The sequence below is a fragment of the Pezoporus occidentalis genome, unplaced genomic scaffold, assembly GCF_034315485.1.
Source record: "Pezoporus occidentalis ecotype Australia unplaced genomic scaffold, CSIRO_AGI_Poc_V1 ctg15, whole genome shotgun sequence".
NCBI classification, from domain to species: Eukaryota; Metazoa; Chordata; class Aves; order Psittaciformes; family Psittacidae; genus Pezoporus; species Pezoporus occidentalis.
The window spans coordinates 4984649-5000313 of record NW_026913316.1 but is presented as its reverse complement, the minus strand read 5'-3'; the positions used below and the strand labels follow the sequence as shown (position 1 = coordinate 5000313).

Genomic DNA, 15665 nt, shown 5'->3' with positions numbered 1-15665 from the left:
TTATTGTTGCCTTTGCAGACAGGGTTTTTTTTTCATTTGATACTGTTCTTTGCTGTAACGTATTTTTTTGCCTTTGTGTGTTTGGCTCTGCAGTTCTGTGCAACACTTGGAACCACACCTTGCTGCTCCTTTGACAAACTGTTAGAACTGGGTCCTATCTGTAAGTCTTTGCTGCTACTTTTTAAAATTGCAGATACCAGTTAAAGCCATGCTGAGTCATTTCCAGGGTATTGTGCAGCATCAGTGTCCAAATTCAATAAGGCTACTTGTAGATGAGACCTTCAGTTACAGTTTTCTTTCTAATATTAGGTCAAGCAGCAAGCTTGCGTTCTCAAACTGTTATAGTGTACAGAGGACATTGCCCCAAGGGTTTCTGGGTGGGGAGTATTTTGGAACACTCAGTTAAAAATTAGTGTAAGTGCTTCAGTTTGTAACATTTTTCTTCAAGTCCTTTTACCTGCAAGTGCATTAGAGCAATGGTCAAGAATGTGGAAAAACTGAATTCTAATTATCCTGTGCACCAAGTGTTTTGCTTCTGTTTGGTTCTAATGACTATAAAAGCAGGGAAGTGTGCACCAAAAATCCACGTATATTCTCCTTAATCCTCCCTCTCCCTTTGCCAGTTACTTTCTCAAGAAAATAGAACATGTGCCAGCCTGTTTATAGTGATCGAGTCATGGACTCAAAATATGTATTTCTGTGCTATAGTTTGCTGTGCCAAAAGCACACACCTGCTGCCCCATGAAAATGCACAGAAGTGCATGGTATCTATTCTCAAGGGTGCATTTAGATCAGGAAATTTATAAGCAATTGGAAGCACCCTCATAGAAACACAGCTAGATTTGATGTTCTGTTAATTTATTCAGGTAGGGCCTAAAACAGTTGGGTCTTTTGTGGAGGTGACTTGCTCTGTGAGGTCTCCTGCCCTCCAGCTCAAGGCCCACAGACTCAGTTTCTCCCAACCCTCCTTTCTACAAATGTTTCTAGCATTCTGCTTAGCAGCTAGAAATTTTACTGTTCAGGTGATTTCTATAGACCTGGCCTAATAAAATAGTGACACCTATACTTCTAGGTATAGCAGCTAATCGTGTGTGTTTCACCCATTGCTTTCAATGATTTCCTCCTTGAGCAGCAGAGACCAGCAGAAAGATTGCACACTACTCAAATCATAATCGCTGCTCAAATCATAATCGTTACTCATGCTAGTTTTTCTGTGTGCAGGTGAATTTTTCTTAATATACATGAGCAGTAGTCTATGAAATAAAGGCAGTGTCTCAAACCAAGTATGTTTAAAAATACATAATCAGTTGAACTTTGACCATGTTTTCAAATAAACCTAAGTCATGGATGTTATGAATAGCACTTTATTAGCTTTTTCCAGATATTCATGCAAAAATATAATGTAGTTCACAAGAATGCACATTCCAGCATGAACTTGGTGCCCAACTGCATTTGAATTGATATACCTCTGTATGTGGAAATACCCATCAGAATTATTTGATGACCAGTGTAAAGATGTTATGTGGGCTTCAGTCACCAACTTACAGACCAGAATTCTTACTATTTGCATTAATAGAGGTGATCTGTAACAGAGAGTGAATATTAAATTACACAGGATACATAAGAGGCTTAAATGCTTAAATATTTCTGCAGAAACCATTCAGTGACTAATCAAAACTGGTACTTCCTTAACCTTTCAGTCCTTGCTCTTGCTTGTCTCAGTCCTTGAAATAAATAGCTTGCTGCACATAGTTCAAAAGCATAAACATGCACACATATCAATACACAAAAAATACTGTTTAAAAATGTGTTTGTGATTCATGAGTTAGAAGTGGGGAGCACAGCTAAACCCCTAGCTCCTCTTGCCAGCATAGATAGTTTTAATGCTATAGAAAGAATAACTACACCTCCAGATACATATTTTTAAAGTGCATTTTATAATGGTTCTTAAAATTGTTTAATATTTTATTTTGCTTAATATTAATAAGATAAACCTAGACATGAAAGGACTTTATTACCGAAGAAGTGTGGAGGAAGAATAATATGTTATGTATACATCTTTATGTATTAACAGAAACCCAGATGGTAGAAACCTCTTAATTCAATTTTAAGTTGGGAAAATAATAACAACAAAGAAAAATCTCTCAGGCACTTGGCTCATGCAAATGAATGGGGGTTTTTAATCTGCTCTTTATTTACCATTCAATTGCTTTTTTTTATTTTTAGGTAATAAGGAAAATATCTGGATGCATATTGATGCAGCCTATGCTGGGAGTGCATTCATCTGCCCTGAATTCAGGCATCTTTTAAACGGAGTGGAGGTGAATAAAGTGTTTCTTCTCTAGCAGCCTGCTAAAATCTTGCTCTTCCATAGAATCTGTGTGTTTCTTATGCATTCTACATTAACGGCTCTTCTAGAATCTTTGAGTGCACTGCACTTCAGTTTGCACTACAAATCCTTGTATGTTCAATTACATTGCTTGTGTTTATGTAATTTCTGCTGCTTTGTTCTGGAGTATGATAGTTACCACAGTATGTCATTCAGAATAGCAAGTATTAGTGAATCAAAAGTAGTGAAACATGTTTTACAAAGTAGAAAAGAGGAACTTTTTCCCAAATATCCAAAAAGGCACATTTATAACATTGCACAAAAAGGAAAAAAGAAAGAAAAAAGAAAGAATACGTCTAATTTTTAGCTTATATCCTGAAAGTCACAGCCAGTAGCTGTATCTCAAACAGACAGGGTTTAATAACCAAGACAGCTAAATGAAATATTTCTCCAACAGCACTCCTGTTCCTTCCCCCCCCCACCTTCTGAGCTACTTGGCATTCAGTTGCTTAGATAAGAATACTTCAATTTCCTGCTGCTTCCCTCAGACAGTCAGATAAGTCCTTCTCTTCCACATCAGTGGAGAAAATATTGCTGTTTGGTAAAGCCAGAAGTTTAAACACAGCACTGATAGGTAGTGACTAATGAAGAAGAGGAGGGAAAATCCCCTCACAAATAAAGCATTTCTTTCTGCCTCTTCTTTTATCAGCAGATGAAGCTTGTTGTAATTTCCTGTGGGGGAATATTTTTTAAATTATTGTTATTGGTTCCTGAAGAAAATGAAACCGCATCCCTTGTCTGGGACAGCATTTGTTGTAAAAGTAAATATTTAACAACTAGGAACAGGTTTCGTACCTTACACAGTACAGGGAGATAGCTAGATAGATGTATGGATAGACGGAGAGACAGACAATCTTATCTTATTAGAGCAATCATTAATTGTTTACAAATGACAAGGAAGGTTATGAGAAGCAAATGAGAAGAGAAAAGTGCTATATGGAGTAGTTAGACACTGGTGCTGCTCGGCCCTCATCTCTTTTTTAAGGCAGATGGTTTCTGTCTTTGTTAAAATGCAAAACACCAACGAAGCTTTTTCTACAGGATGGCCATCTTACCTAGGTGGGTTTCCTGAGATGCTATTCTTAAACATACATCAAGTAAAACGCGCCTGTTACATGATGTACAAATATGTATTGTGAATGCTCATTCTGTGTTGGTTTTTCTTTTGACTTAGATAAAAATGACTTCTACTAAAAGAAAATACCCTGGCAGTAAAAAAAAAAAAAAAGTAATTTCCTGTTCAGTTGTAATTTTATGAATGAATGTGATAGAGGATTCTGAACTAAATATATCATTTATGTTTATATATGAATTTTGTGTGTGTGTGTTTAATATTCTTGGAAATAGAAAGCTTAGTGAAATGTTCTTGAAAATTGAGATATGAACCACAGTGGGTGTTCCTGAGTATGCAGATACTTCTTTTTAGTTTACACTGATCTATATACTTTTCCATAATATATGTATCTGTGAAGTATAATTGTTAGCAAATGCTCAAAATGTTGATAATGCCAGTAGCCTATCTGCACATCTAACCTGAATTCCATCCCCAAAATAAATGAAGGCTTAGCTACAACAGTTAGTAAGTCAGGTGACACATCAGTGGGAACATTAGCTATAAAGACCGAATCCAGGAATTCATTCATGGTTAAGGTGTACTCAGACAATTCGGCAGCTATATCATTAGCACATGGATCCTTTTCTCTTTCATAATTCTGTTTTTTTATTTATCCGTTCTCAGTTTGCAGATTCATTTAACTTCAATCCTCATAAATGGCTCCTAGTGAATTTTGATTGCTCTGCTATGTGGTAAGTGTTACAGTAAACATTACAAGGGACAAAAGTCTCATGTTAAATTAGTCTGCCTTTCTAGCAGTAGACATTTATTTTCATTTCTCTATTGAATGAGGAATTCTGGGTAGCTTTGACTCTTGTAAATTATTTACAAAATTTACTCTTTTAATATAAGCTTCAAAAAAGTAAAATTTTGAAATAGGCATGAGCTCTGCATGATGTTCCCAAGAGAAATCCTGAAAAGTCTGCAGGTTCATACTTGCTCCATTTTGGGACTGTTTAAAACATACATGAAAAAACTTCATTTAAGGACGGTAATGCAATGAACAGCATGCTAAACAGAGCTTTTTCTTATTTTCAATAAAATTTCTTTTTGTTTGAGCCTTGATTCTCTCAAATGCCTTTTAAAATGCTTTGGATTTTGTACTGAATTTCAATTTCCCCAGATGACAGCAGAGACAACACTTTGACATAAAAAGATGCCAAAATAGAAACCCATGGGCATACTTTGAAACAAAGCAAAGGATAGTAACAGTAATAATAGCAGTAACAAAAGCATTTCATGGAAGATGATTCTGTTGTGTCCCAGTCTGGATCTCCAGAACCTAGTGTCTACCAGTATAATGGCTAATGATACTTATTAGCAAAACAGCTATTCAGTAAATGCAGACTATTTATCAAAATAAATGGGAACATTAACTTGAGTTCTAATAGAAAAAAAAATTGCAAAAAGAAGGAAAAACTGATCATTAGAAAGAAGACTCTAAAACATCATCTATAAGAAGGTCACCTTGTTTAAAAGAATAAATGTGAGACAGTGATCACTCAATTGCCTTTGGTTCACCTTTGGCTCTTTTAATATCCTTTTAATATCTTTTTAATGTCTTTTAATATTTTTTAATATCAGCAAAGTTGACTTTTCCACAGGTATACAGATTATTCAGATAAGACATTACATTTTCTACTTTACTCTTTTTCCTGACATAGGCACTTCAAATATTCCAGGACATTATGTCAGGTTTCTTTTTTTTTTCCTTAGAGCAAATGGCTTCCATTTTGATGCTGAGTCATCATCAGTGGCAGTGATTAATTCAGACTCCAGTTAATAAGTACCCCATAATTAGCAGGGTTTTTTTATTCTGTATATGGAAATAAGAGGATAAAACTCCTTTGCTAGTTTGTTCCCTTCTTTTTCACATCACACGAAGATATTGTTAACTAAGTAGCCACTCAAATCAGACACTACACCATCATTCTGTGTAGTCTGTAGAACAGTCTGGGGCCAGAGTCTATTCCCTACCAGTTTAATTTCTCATTAATTCTGTCTTCCCGAAAACCCCGTGGAACTATGTTAAAAGTGTTTTACCTCTCATATATACATACACTCTCATATATACAATCACACTGTCTGTCAGTTTATGTTCCTATCTCAGGGAATTTTAGTGTCTTCCTAGAACAGCTTACACTTTAGACTTTTGTCATTTAGTGTGTCTGTGTGTTGACATAATTATTACTTTGTAATATATTTATAGGCCTAATATAATGTTGTTACAGTCTTTCCCTTTTTGATTTCTGGTTTCTTTTTCTGCCTCTGCAAACTCCAACATTTGTGGAGGTGAGTCAGTCTTACACATAGAGTGAAGCATAAACCAGGAAAATCTTGTTATTACCTCCTGGCAAAACATAGCTGATTCTCTCTAAAAGGGACACATTGACCTTTGAACCTCAGTATAGTCACACCATGCACTAGCCAGCAATCCTAAGGTATGCTTCCCAGTTCTACATTGTGCTGTAGTACGTTTGTCAGTTATCGTATGCTGGATCCAGCTAAGGGCAGGGTGGTACAAGAGGGAAGCCTGAGTCTGGATCTGATGGCTCATCCTTACTAGTTTCTACCACTGCAGCATGAAGAGACAAGGGCCAGCACCCATAAAGCCTCACCGTGGCTGTGCAAGGTGTCTAGGAAGCCACAGCTCTTCCCACACAGCTTTGTACTGCAGTAATTTCAAGGCAACTTCTGTTGACTGCAAACAGTAGCATTGCTTCAGCTAGTCTCACATTCTGGTGTGAGTGTCTATCACCATAAAAAGATCCTCTGTGTCTGTTTCTTGTCTGTTTTTAAATATGCAATCGTGCAGTCATGCTGCCCGTTCCTGCTGAGCCTTACACTTAACTACTTGTAAGTACAGTACTGATATGGCTGTGAAAAAGCACTGAAAATGGCACAGGCTGTGCTCAGGAAATGCGCCAGTTTAAACACATTCAGTTTGCCTTCGCTTCTTGTGGAAATTTAATCCCTTCAATTTTAATTCTTAGATTTCTCATTTTGATGTCTTTTTTTTTATACAGGGTGAAGAAAAGATCAGATTTAACAGGTGCCTTTAAATTAGAACCTCTGTACCTGCAGCATCACCATCAGGAGTCTGGTAACTTTATAATTGAGACTATTACTATTTTGTTTGCAGATTGATATTTAATGGAAAGAAGGACTCAAGATAAAAACTGAAATTCTTAAGACTACCTATGTTGTTTAGGAGCCTATTCCCATCTTCAGAGTGTCCTAGGCAGTTAAGCTTGTTAAAGTGCAAACACGTCTGGTGAGATTTTAGTTAGTATAAAAAGCAATCGAGGGAAAGCCGCTTTATAAAGCATTATATTAATACTTTTGTATTAGGATTTCCCCAGCTCCAGACTCACTATTGACTCTTTGTAGGAGTGTTGACAAATTTATTAATGATCTTTTGGCAGTCAGATAAACATATTATTGGATGCTGTGTGTGGAGTCCCTTAACCTGCCTTCCCCAACATACCTTTCTTCAGAACGGTTTCAAGATCTGATTTGGTTTTAAAGTTTCTGTAGTCTACAACTTTTTTCTTAGCTATGAGTGCAAGCTCTGATTCAGTTTCAAAAACCCATGTCAGGAGCAAACATTCCCTGAAACCGCAGGCAAGGGGTGAACTGTGCTTAATATCTGTGCTCTATTTTGAGTGATATTATCCTATCGCTCTCGTGTTCTTAGATTGATTGTAGAGGAGGCAGTAAATGCAGGCTACCTGTCTTGCAGTAAATGCAGGCTACCTATCTTGTAGAAAATGCTCGTGAAAGCTTGTCACAAAAGGCTTACAAAGAACTTACAAATCTTAGGCCCCATACAAGGCTTCTTAATGAATTAGTGCTGCTCCTTGCATATACCTAGCAACTGCAGACTGGAATTTGCCATCCTGAAGCCCATTTTTACACATTCAGTTATTAATTGATTAATTGTGAAGGTCCAGAAGTGCAGTGTCAACCTGTGGTGCGAGTTCCCTCACAACTTTCTCAAGAGGGTAAATCACATGCAGATGTTCCTATCATTTACTCTCTCTGATTTTTTTCCTGGAATTACTGGTGCTGATCTGTGTTCAGAAGCATATCCTGAGTACTTTTATCTTCTCTCTGTTATGTCTATGGACGTACTGACATTTAAATAAAATCCATCCAGAATTCCACCTTTCATTAAAAAGCCCTAGGAAAAATGGATTCCTGTGCCTTAATTCTGAACTGGCAGAAATTTTGCCTTTTATTCCTTTTCTACATCTGCAAGCAATGCAAATATAGAGCAGTGCAATAAACAGGAAAATGCAATAACTCTGGAGCTCAGCTTCACTCTCCAAAGGCTCGAATTGTTAAGAAAAGATTTTATTTTTTTTCTTTTTTAAATGAAAAATACAAGTTACAGAAAATACACAGAAGTCACCAGCTTTTACTTACCATACATGAAAAACACTTCAGGAGAAAAAATCCAACCTTAACTAAATTGAAAATATGTTCCTGTGACAAGTGACAGTGCTGACACAAGAACCGTGGGTCTTCCAGATGCTAAATAACACTAGAAGGAAATGAAACCTCTCTTAAAACCAGGTGCTGCCAGTGAGGCCACCTTTCAGCTGATGTGAAAACTTTATCTGCTCAGTTGGATAAAAAGTTGCTCAGCCTTTGTCTTGCCTGCAGAAGCTGTGATAGCTTGTAATGTGATCTGGTCATAATGATTTCAAAGAGATCAACTGATTACTAGCAGTCTAGTGACACTAAATCTTTCTATGCTCTATTCCCACTTGATATTTCCAAAGACCTGGACAACACTTTTCAAATGCAAATGCCCATAGTTAAGCCGTTAAACCGGATCCACAGCTATGCCTTCAATAAACTTAGTCAAATTTGCAAAGGTGCTAGGCTGTTACAGTCCCTATTGATCCCTATGGCATTTATCAGCATAAGAAAATGTGACTTTTCTAGTGGAGGGTCTTATTTTTTGAGTATGTCTCACATCTGAGAATCCCTATAATGGTTTACAGGGCAAATGAAGTAGCATTTTTGAATTTGCTCATCTCTCACTCAAGAATTTAAATGAGCGGAAAAATATCTCTATCTGTGAGCAATTACTCTTAATGACCATATGGCAATTATGTTTGCCCCCGAGGGGAAAGTCTTTATTTTGTCATTAATTATAATTTTATGTTATTTGCATCATCACACCAGGAAGATTGTACTAGCTTGCCTGGCAACTCAGGATATAGGTCAAATCCTAATGGCAGTGTTGGAAGAATGCAGCTTTATGCTCTATTGTGAATGCCATGTATGCTCCCACAATGCTACTCCTCCTGGTTAAATACAGATGTAAGACCAAGGCTTGTAATCAAGGACTAATCATTGATTGCATTCTGCTTCACAGCTTGTGAAAGGCGTTGTTGTGGATCATTAGACATAGCCCCTTTCAGGAGTGTAGGATTATTTATCTGTCACCAGTTGCTTTACTCTCTTTGCTACCAGTCTTGCAGCTATCGAACAAAAATGGCTGCTACAATGCAGAAGAATATGAATGTTATTAAATTACCTCAATACCAAGCTGAGACAACCGTGTTCATTTTGTGAAGTCCAGGAATAGGTTAATGATTGTTGGTTGTTGTGTGATTTTTTTTTTACTCTGGCAAATAACCTAGTAACAGGTTAAAGAACCAAATGTCTTTACACTGCAGGGAGGAAACACCCTGTTTTTTGGTATGTTTTGGCTGTGGAGATGAGAAAACATTTACAAGAGAGCTTGTAACACAGGAAATGCAGTTTTTTTAACTCCTAGAAAATATAAAGCCTGAGAATTATGCAAATGACATAGACTGGACAAATTCAGAAGCTACAGTTCTATATAGAATCTCGTGGTTCATTATTCCACGAGCACTTTGACAGCACTTTCCCAGGGAATTTAAGCAAATACTTTCATATGAGGCTTATACTCCACTGCAGAATAATAAAGCAGAGTAAGAAAGCTAAGCAGATGCTTCTACATTTTCCTAAAGAAGTGCTTTAAATTTTATGTCAGTTTAATTTCTGTCACTGTCTTACTATAAGTAATTCAGTTTTATGTTACAATTTACTGTGAAGTCAGTTTAATTACCTTATTCAAAGAAAAGGTGGATGCAACTTCTCTCTGTGTGCTTCTATAAAAGATAACTAATAATGCCCTCTACTTGCCTCCCTGGACTGCTCTGTGGCTTTCTCAATCACTACATCAAATGAGAAGCCAAAAAAAAATGCAGACTATTATTCTCCAAACAGGACAAGATCAATTCCAAGTCAAATTTTCCAGTCACTTCTTAGACGTGCTGAAGCATTAGGAGCAAATATAAGAATGAGTTGAAAAGGGTTAGAAATGGATTATTTTAAGAAGTGTTAACAGTTCACTAGAGTAAAGGTGGTGACATTTCACAGCAGAAAATGAGTGATGAAGTGAGTTTGGGGATTCTGCAAACTGTTTAAAACACAATCAATAATAGCCGGTTCTTTTGGTACTTCTTTTCCTTATAAGAAGAAAACAAACACAGTCCATCTCTCCCCACTATCTGTGGTATAACAGAAAGAAAAATTGTGTTTCTTCTCTCGTAAACTGTTTAATTTGCTAACGGTATATTCTAACATGCTAATGGATGAAGCTTATTACAAGCACCTTCATTCAGCATGCAGCCAAGTATCCTACTAGTTATTGTGTGGTCCTGTTGACCCTGATGATGCTGAAGTTTGTAGTAAACATAAAGGATAGCTAAGACACAGCTGTTTCAAAAACATTAGAATGAATGCTGGCTTTGTGTGTTGTGATGAAGCAATGTGAACATTTTTCCTTTAATTTCCAGGCCTTGTAACAGATTATCGGGTAAGTACAGCATCAATGTAATAACTAATGCTATTACTTGTATATACTGCTATTTTCAGGACTTCTATTTTCCATTACTATCATAAAACCTATTCACTATCAAAACCTTATGTTTATTTCCAGAAAGCATACAGCTTGCTAAATTTTAATGTTCCTCAGACTGAAACTTTAAACCTTATTTTTGAAATCTGTTTGAAGGCAGAAAACGCCTTGCATGTACAATATCTCAATGTTTAAGCAGCAGGAAGAAAGGACCTAAAATGTTGTGGCTTTTGCTTAAAATGGTGAATAATGCATTTTTAAAAAAATGCATGTGTTTCAATCTTTCCCCAATAGAAACACAGTCGCTTTGAAATGGAAGATGGGCCTGTCATTGTAGATGATAGCCACACAACTGTAAACAAGCCACTGTACACAAGCTTCTAAGATAGACATTTTTCTAAAGCTTTCGAGGAGATTTCAGGATGGACAAAGGACATTTGATTTCCCTTTTGGCCCTTCAGTTCTGACACCAACCTCCTTTTCCAATTTTAATTTTAAAATTTTGAGTATTAAACAGTAAGCCCAGGGCATTAACCAGGAATAGACATTTCTACAATTATTTGACCTACCTCTACCAACTGCCTGTAAGATATGGAAATGTATTACGCTTCAAAATTGTTGTAGAATGTACAGTTTCTGCAGTATCACTGCACTGGTGACTTGTCATGTGGGTGCCCTCCCTTCTCCCTGGCTTGCAGCACTGGCAAATCCCCTTGGGCAGGAGGTTCCGCTCGCTGAAGCTCTGGTTCGTGCTGAGGATGTACGGGGTCACAGGACTGCAGGAGCACATCCGCAAGGTGACTGGAATTTGCTTTCTTTGGTAACCTGTGGTGGGATGGCAAGGGAAAATGAGCAGGCTACCTACCTAATTTCCATGATTTATGGACACATCAGAATGCACAGGAAACTGCTTTTAGCCAGCTCAGATTATCAGGGTGCTGCTCGCTTGCCCCATGTAGTGTTACAATTTCATATGGTGGCAGGCTCAAAACTCATCCATTTTGTATTAAAATTTAGGGAAGACAAGTCTAGGAGTTTGGAATTTCTGTAATGTGGGACCATAGTTTCCTCTCAAGTTAAGCCAGAACACATCCATAATTTTATTGTGGAAAAACATGTTTATTCATTACGTCTTTATTTTATTAATGTGCATGCCATGCATTGATAGCGTGTTTAGATTATGACTAAGGGATACAGTAACTTATTGGGCATGTCTACCTCTGCTCCTTCTTTGTTTCCTGTTTAAAATACATCTCTTCAGGAAAAAGAAAAAAAGAAAAAAGAAAAAAGAACATGTACAATTTACAGTTTGTTAAGATTGCTGTAAGTACTAAGTTTATTCTTGATGTAAAAAGAAGGGGGTTTTTATCAATAAACCCCACATCTGGCGCCAGTCTAAATTACATGTATATTTCCTCTGCAGCAGTAAAGTAAAATTCAAGCATACCTTTCATCTTTATGAAGTTTAGGGAAACTTGTAGTGAGGGGGGGTCCATGACGTGGCTCTAAATATTTACAAAAATATCCATTAGCTAAGGGTCTGGTCTAGTATAGCAAACTTCCTGCAGACACGCATTCCTTTCTGTTGTGGTACTAAACAGATTAATTCTTAAGAAAGACTTTTTCCACTGTTGTAAAATCACTGCATGAGAAAGTCTCTTTAAATTTGGAAAGGTTTCAGAGTGGAGGAACCTCTTTGCTTGTCATTCTTATTACACTATAATTTTCAGCTGACTCGACATATATCAAAATTAGGTTTTTATCCTTAATGAGGCTTTCAGAAATAAATTTTGACAACAGTGGTGAGCTTGATGTTCTGTCATCCTTGTGGCAATCTGATATATACCCTTTTGATGAAAAATTGATGCAAGGTTTGTCAGCACTTCACTAGGCTACCATTACAGTTTCTAGTGTGATTCTCTCTCAGGTTAGATTTCTGGAGACTGCAATTATTTCAACATGATGCCAAGTCTTTAAGTAGGGCTTAATCTCTCACTGGGAGAATAGAGGGTTGGAACCCTCATATCAGTTACATGGCCTTTTATCTTGCTGGTTTCCACAGGTCAGTATTTACATTCAGTAAGTTCCCTCTTTCCCTGTCTCCCAGACATTTCCCTCACTGTCCAGCCAAAAAGTGCTTGTTTTCTTAGAACGATAGCTGAAGACCAGGTTTTTGTATGTTCTGTGACAACACAGTTCAGGAAAGCGAAGCAAATCCATCTTTTTCTGAAGTAAACCCCTAATATGTTCCTTTATTTGTAACAGTAACTCAGACAGGTAGGTTTCCAAGGGCTTGTCGAATTAAGCACGTATCCTTAATATTTCATTAAGGACTAAATTGTTCCCTGGTATACAGAGAAAAATAAGTTATGACCTTATGTTTGCAACTTTGAAAGGGCAAGAGGGGTAATTAAGTGCAGAATTTGGCTCACTGTTTACAACTGTCAAAATGAAGACACTAAGTTAGTTTCTCCTCGCCACCCCCCTCTCTCCCCAGATTAATATTCATTCATTTCAGTGGGTTCCAGAGCAGCTTTTTCTCTTTTCTTAAACAAAGTAACTTCTATCTCTAGCAATTCTCTGTTTAAGCTACATTTCAAGAAATGCTTGCAGTTTGTTTGCTCCCTGCTCTGGCAGAATTTAAGATCTCTTGGGAGTTCACAGGCATGTTGGTAAAGTTCTATCAGTAGCTGCAAAATAACGATTATAAATAAATGTGTTTCATATCTTGCACATTTTCCTCTCTTCTCAGGAATTATTGTGGGTTCCAGTTATATTGTGATGACTTTTCTTTTGGCAGTGTGGTAATGAAGTATGTGAACCAGCCTGATGCTGGTTTGTATTTTCAAATCTATAGACAAGTTTCCAAATGAAAAGTAATTTGGAATTTAACTTCACTTGTTAACTGAACTTTATCATTGCTTATCCCAGTGCTTGGCCTTGGAAAGTGGCTTCCTTTTAAATATGCTGTAGCATCTTGCAAGTAACAGCTTTAATATTCCCATTGTGGGCAAAGGCAGCCCTGAAAAGAATAGCTGGTACTGTATCTTGTGTACCTGTGTAGCTGTGTTTTAAGGGAACCCATGTAGTTGCCAGAATTATGTCTAAAGCTGCATTTTCTTACAGTGGGTGATGGAGTGGCCATAGGTAGAATAAGAGACCTAGAAACAGTGGCAGAAGCAGGTATTGCAGCCTTCAAGGGGAGGGCAGAAAGGCTGGAGCTGGGAAGTAGGAAGAATTGCTCTCTCTCTCTGTTGTGTTATTAAGGAGCTGCTCCAGGGAAAGGGCAACAGAGTCAGGCAGAAGAGTGGAGATTTGAAACAGCTCCTTGGGCTGGGGAAGGGGCTGCCTACATCTGGGATGTAGCATGAAGTCTTACACCACGCAGGTTTCATGCATCAACATACTGTATGTGAGACATGTTGTTTCTGTCCACACTATACAACAGTAACTAAGGCATGCCTGTTCAGATACAGGCCTGGGCCTTATTGAGAGATTCAGGACCTAGGGTTTCAGTTATGTTCTGAGTTTATGAAATTCCCCAAAAAGACACTTCTGCTCCTAAGTCCTAGAAAACTGTAGGAAGATTTATCCAGAGTTTATGGACTTTTTTTGTGATGCCAGGTGTCAGTTGCAAAGTGATTTGAGATTTTCAATAGTAATAAGCTTCTAACATGACATAGAGGGGGAAAATACTGCATAAGCTTCAGAAGCCAGCCTATTTACTGTGTGATTAACAAGATTCTATATGGAGGACCAAAGACATCTGCAACTGTCTCTTCACAAACTTTTTTTCTGGATGTAAACTGTCACAGACCCCCTCTTTGTCTCTCTTTTCTTAAACTTTATTTTTTACTAGGGTGTTTTAAGAAAAAGATGTTTGTTGTGTTTGCAGCCTTAAGGTCTCCATCAAAATGATGTGATAACCACTGCAACCTGGCATTTGCTTGTACTGAGGAAGGCATTTGGGAACTAAAATACTCCTGGGAGATGAGAATGTGTGACTTGGATTTAGATACAGTTACTTTTTTTATTTTCCAAACCTTCCAGTTATGCACTCTTTTCCCACACAACTGACTGCAAAGTATAGGTCTTAAAGCAGTGGTAAAAGAGAGGAGGACAGTCATCTCTGAAGGATGTGGGGAGACAAAAATACAAAATTTGTAGGTAAGTCAGAGGAGATGTACAGAGGGGGCAAACCCAACAACAATAACAGCCTTCTGGACTAATTCCAAACACCCAGAGTTGGTATAAATGTGAAACCCAAATGGCCCATTTGCAAGCTGCTTGACCAGCCATTATTCCTTCCTTGCTTTAAGTCTTCTCAAAGAGCTCAGAAGTCATTTGAGAAATTTAGACTTGTTTGTGATCCCCATGAATATTCCAGCTCAGATGGATCCTCCATAGGATCAGAAGAAATCAGTTCACTGTGTCCTTCTTTCTTTGCTGAGGATAATGGATTCCATTAAAAATTAACAGCAGAGACCAAGAAACTGCAGAACAGCAATGCACTGTTTCAGCTGGGGACTGGCACAGTCCAAGTGGCTGTTGAGAAGACTCTTGACAGCATTTTCCTTCAGAATGTAGTGGGATGCAAGCAAAGGCAGACAGAGGTTAAAATCTATAGGAGGAAAAGAATTAAAATACCAAGGCTAGGCAGGTATGCTTATTTGCACAGTAATATTAATACACTCTGACACTTCAGGGAAGCTCAATGAAAAACTATTTTAGCTCTTGAAGGCTTTGCCCAAAAATCAAAATTAATTTTATACACCTCAATGCAGAAGTAGCTATATTCACACATATCAATACACAGATTTTTTTTTAAAATAGGGACCACACCTTAATGCCTCGCAAGTTTACTGCTCCTATTAGTGATTATGAAAGACACTTCCCTTAATCCTGAATAACCAAATGAGTTACATCCCTTTCTTGCTTCCCTTCTCACTGCAGAAGAGCAATGATTTTCTACCTGAGATAGTGATACACAAAAATTCCATACAAGCTTCTTTTGTTCAGTCTGCTAAATTTCACTGTGAAAAAAAGGGCTGGTATTCTGTTCCTATATACCAAGACTTTTCAGGCCACTATAGAAGTCCTTGTGATTACACTTCGGGAACTCACAGGATAAAAAGATTGTCTTGCTAGAAACAGTATGTGAGTTGGTTTGTAATGGCAGGTGTGGTACTTCAGAGCCCCTCTTACAGAGTTTGAGCTTCCAGGCTTAACAATGTTTATTTGGTTTAATTATTTTTTCC

At 37.5% G+C, this 15665-nt stretch overlaps 1 protein-coding gene across 1 annotated transcript in view; it reads left to right on the top strand.

The window, feature by feature from the left end:
• The window catches only part of DDC (dopa decarboxylase), a 49994-nt gene that overhangs the window by 23381 nt on the left and 10948 nt on the right, over window positions 1–15665 (top strand). Inside the window, exons 6-11 of the mRNA XM_062610901.1 lie at window positions 94–160; window positions 2227–2321; window positions 4128–4195; window positions 6530–6606; window positions 10346–10365; window positions 11106–11204. Of these exons, the coding sequence (XP_062466885.1) occupies window positions 94–160; window positions 2227–2321; window positions 4128–4195; window positions 6530–6606; window positions 10346–10365; window positions 11106–11204 (426 nt within the window). The remainder of the gene's footprint in view (window positions 1–93; window positions 161–2226; window positions 2322–4127; window positions 4196–6529; window positions 6607–10345; window positions 10366–11105; window positions 11205–15665) is intronic.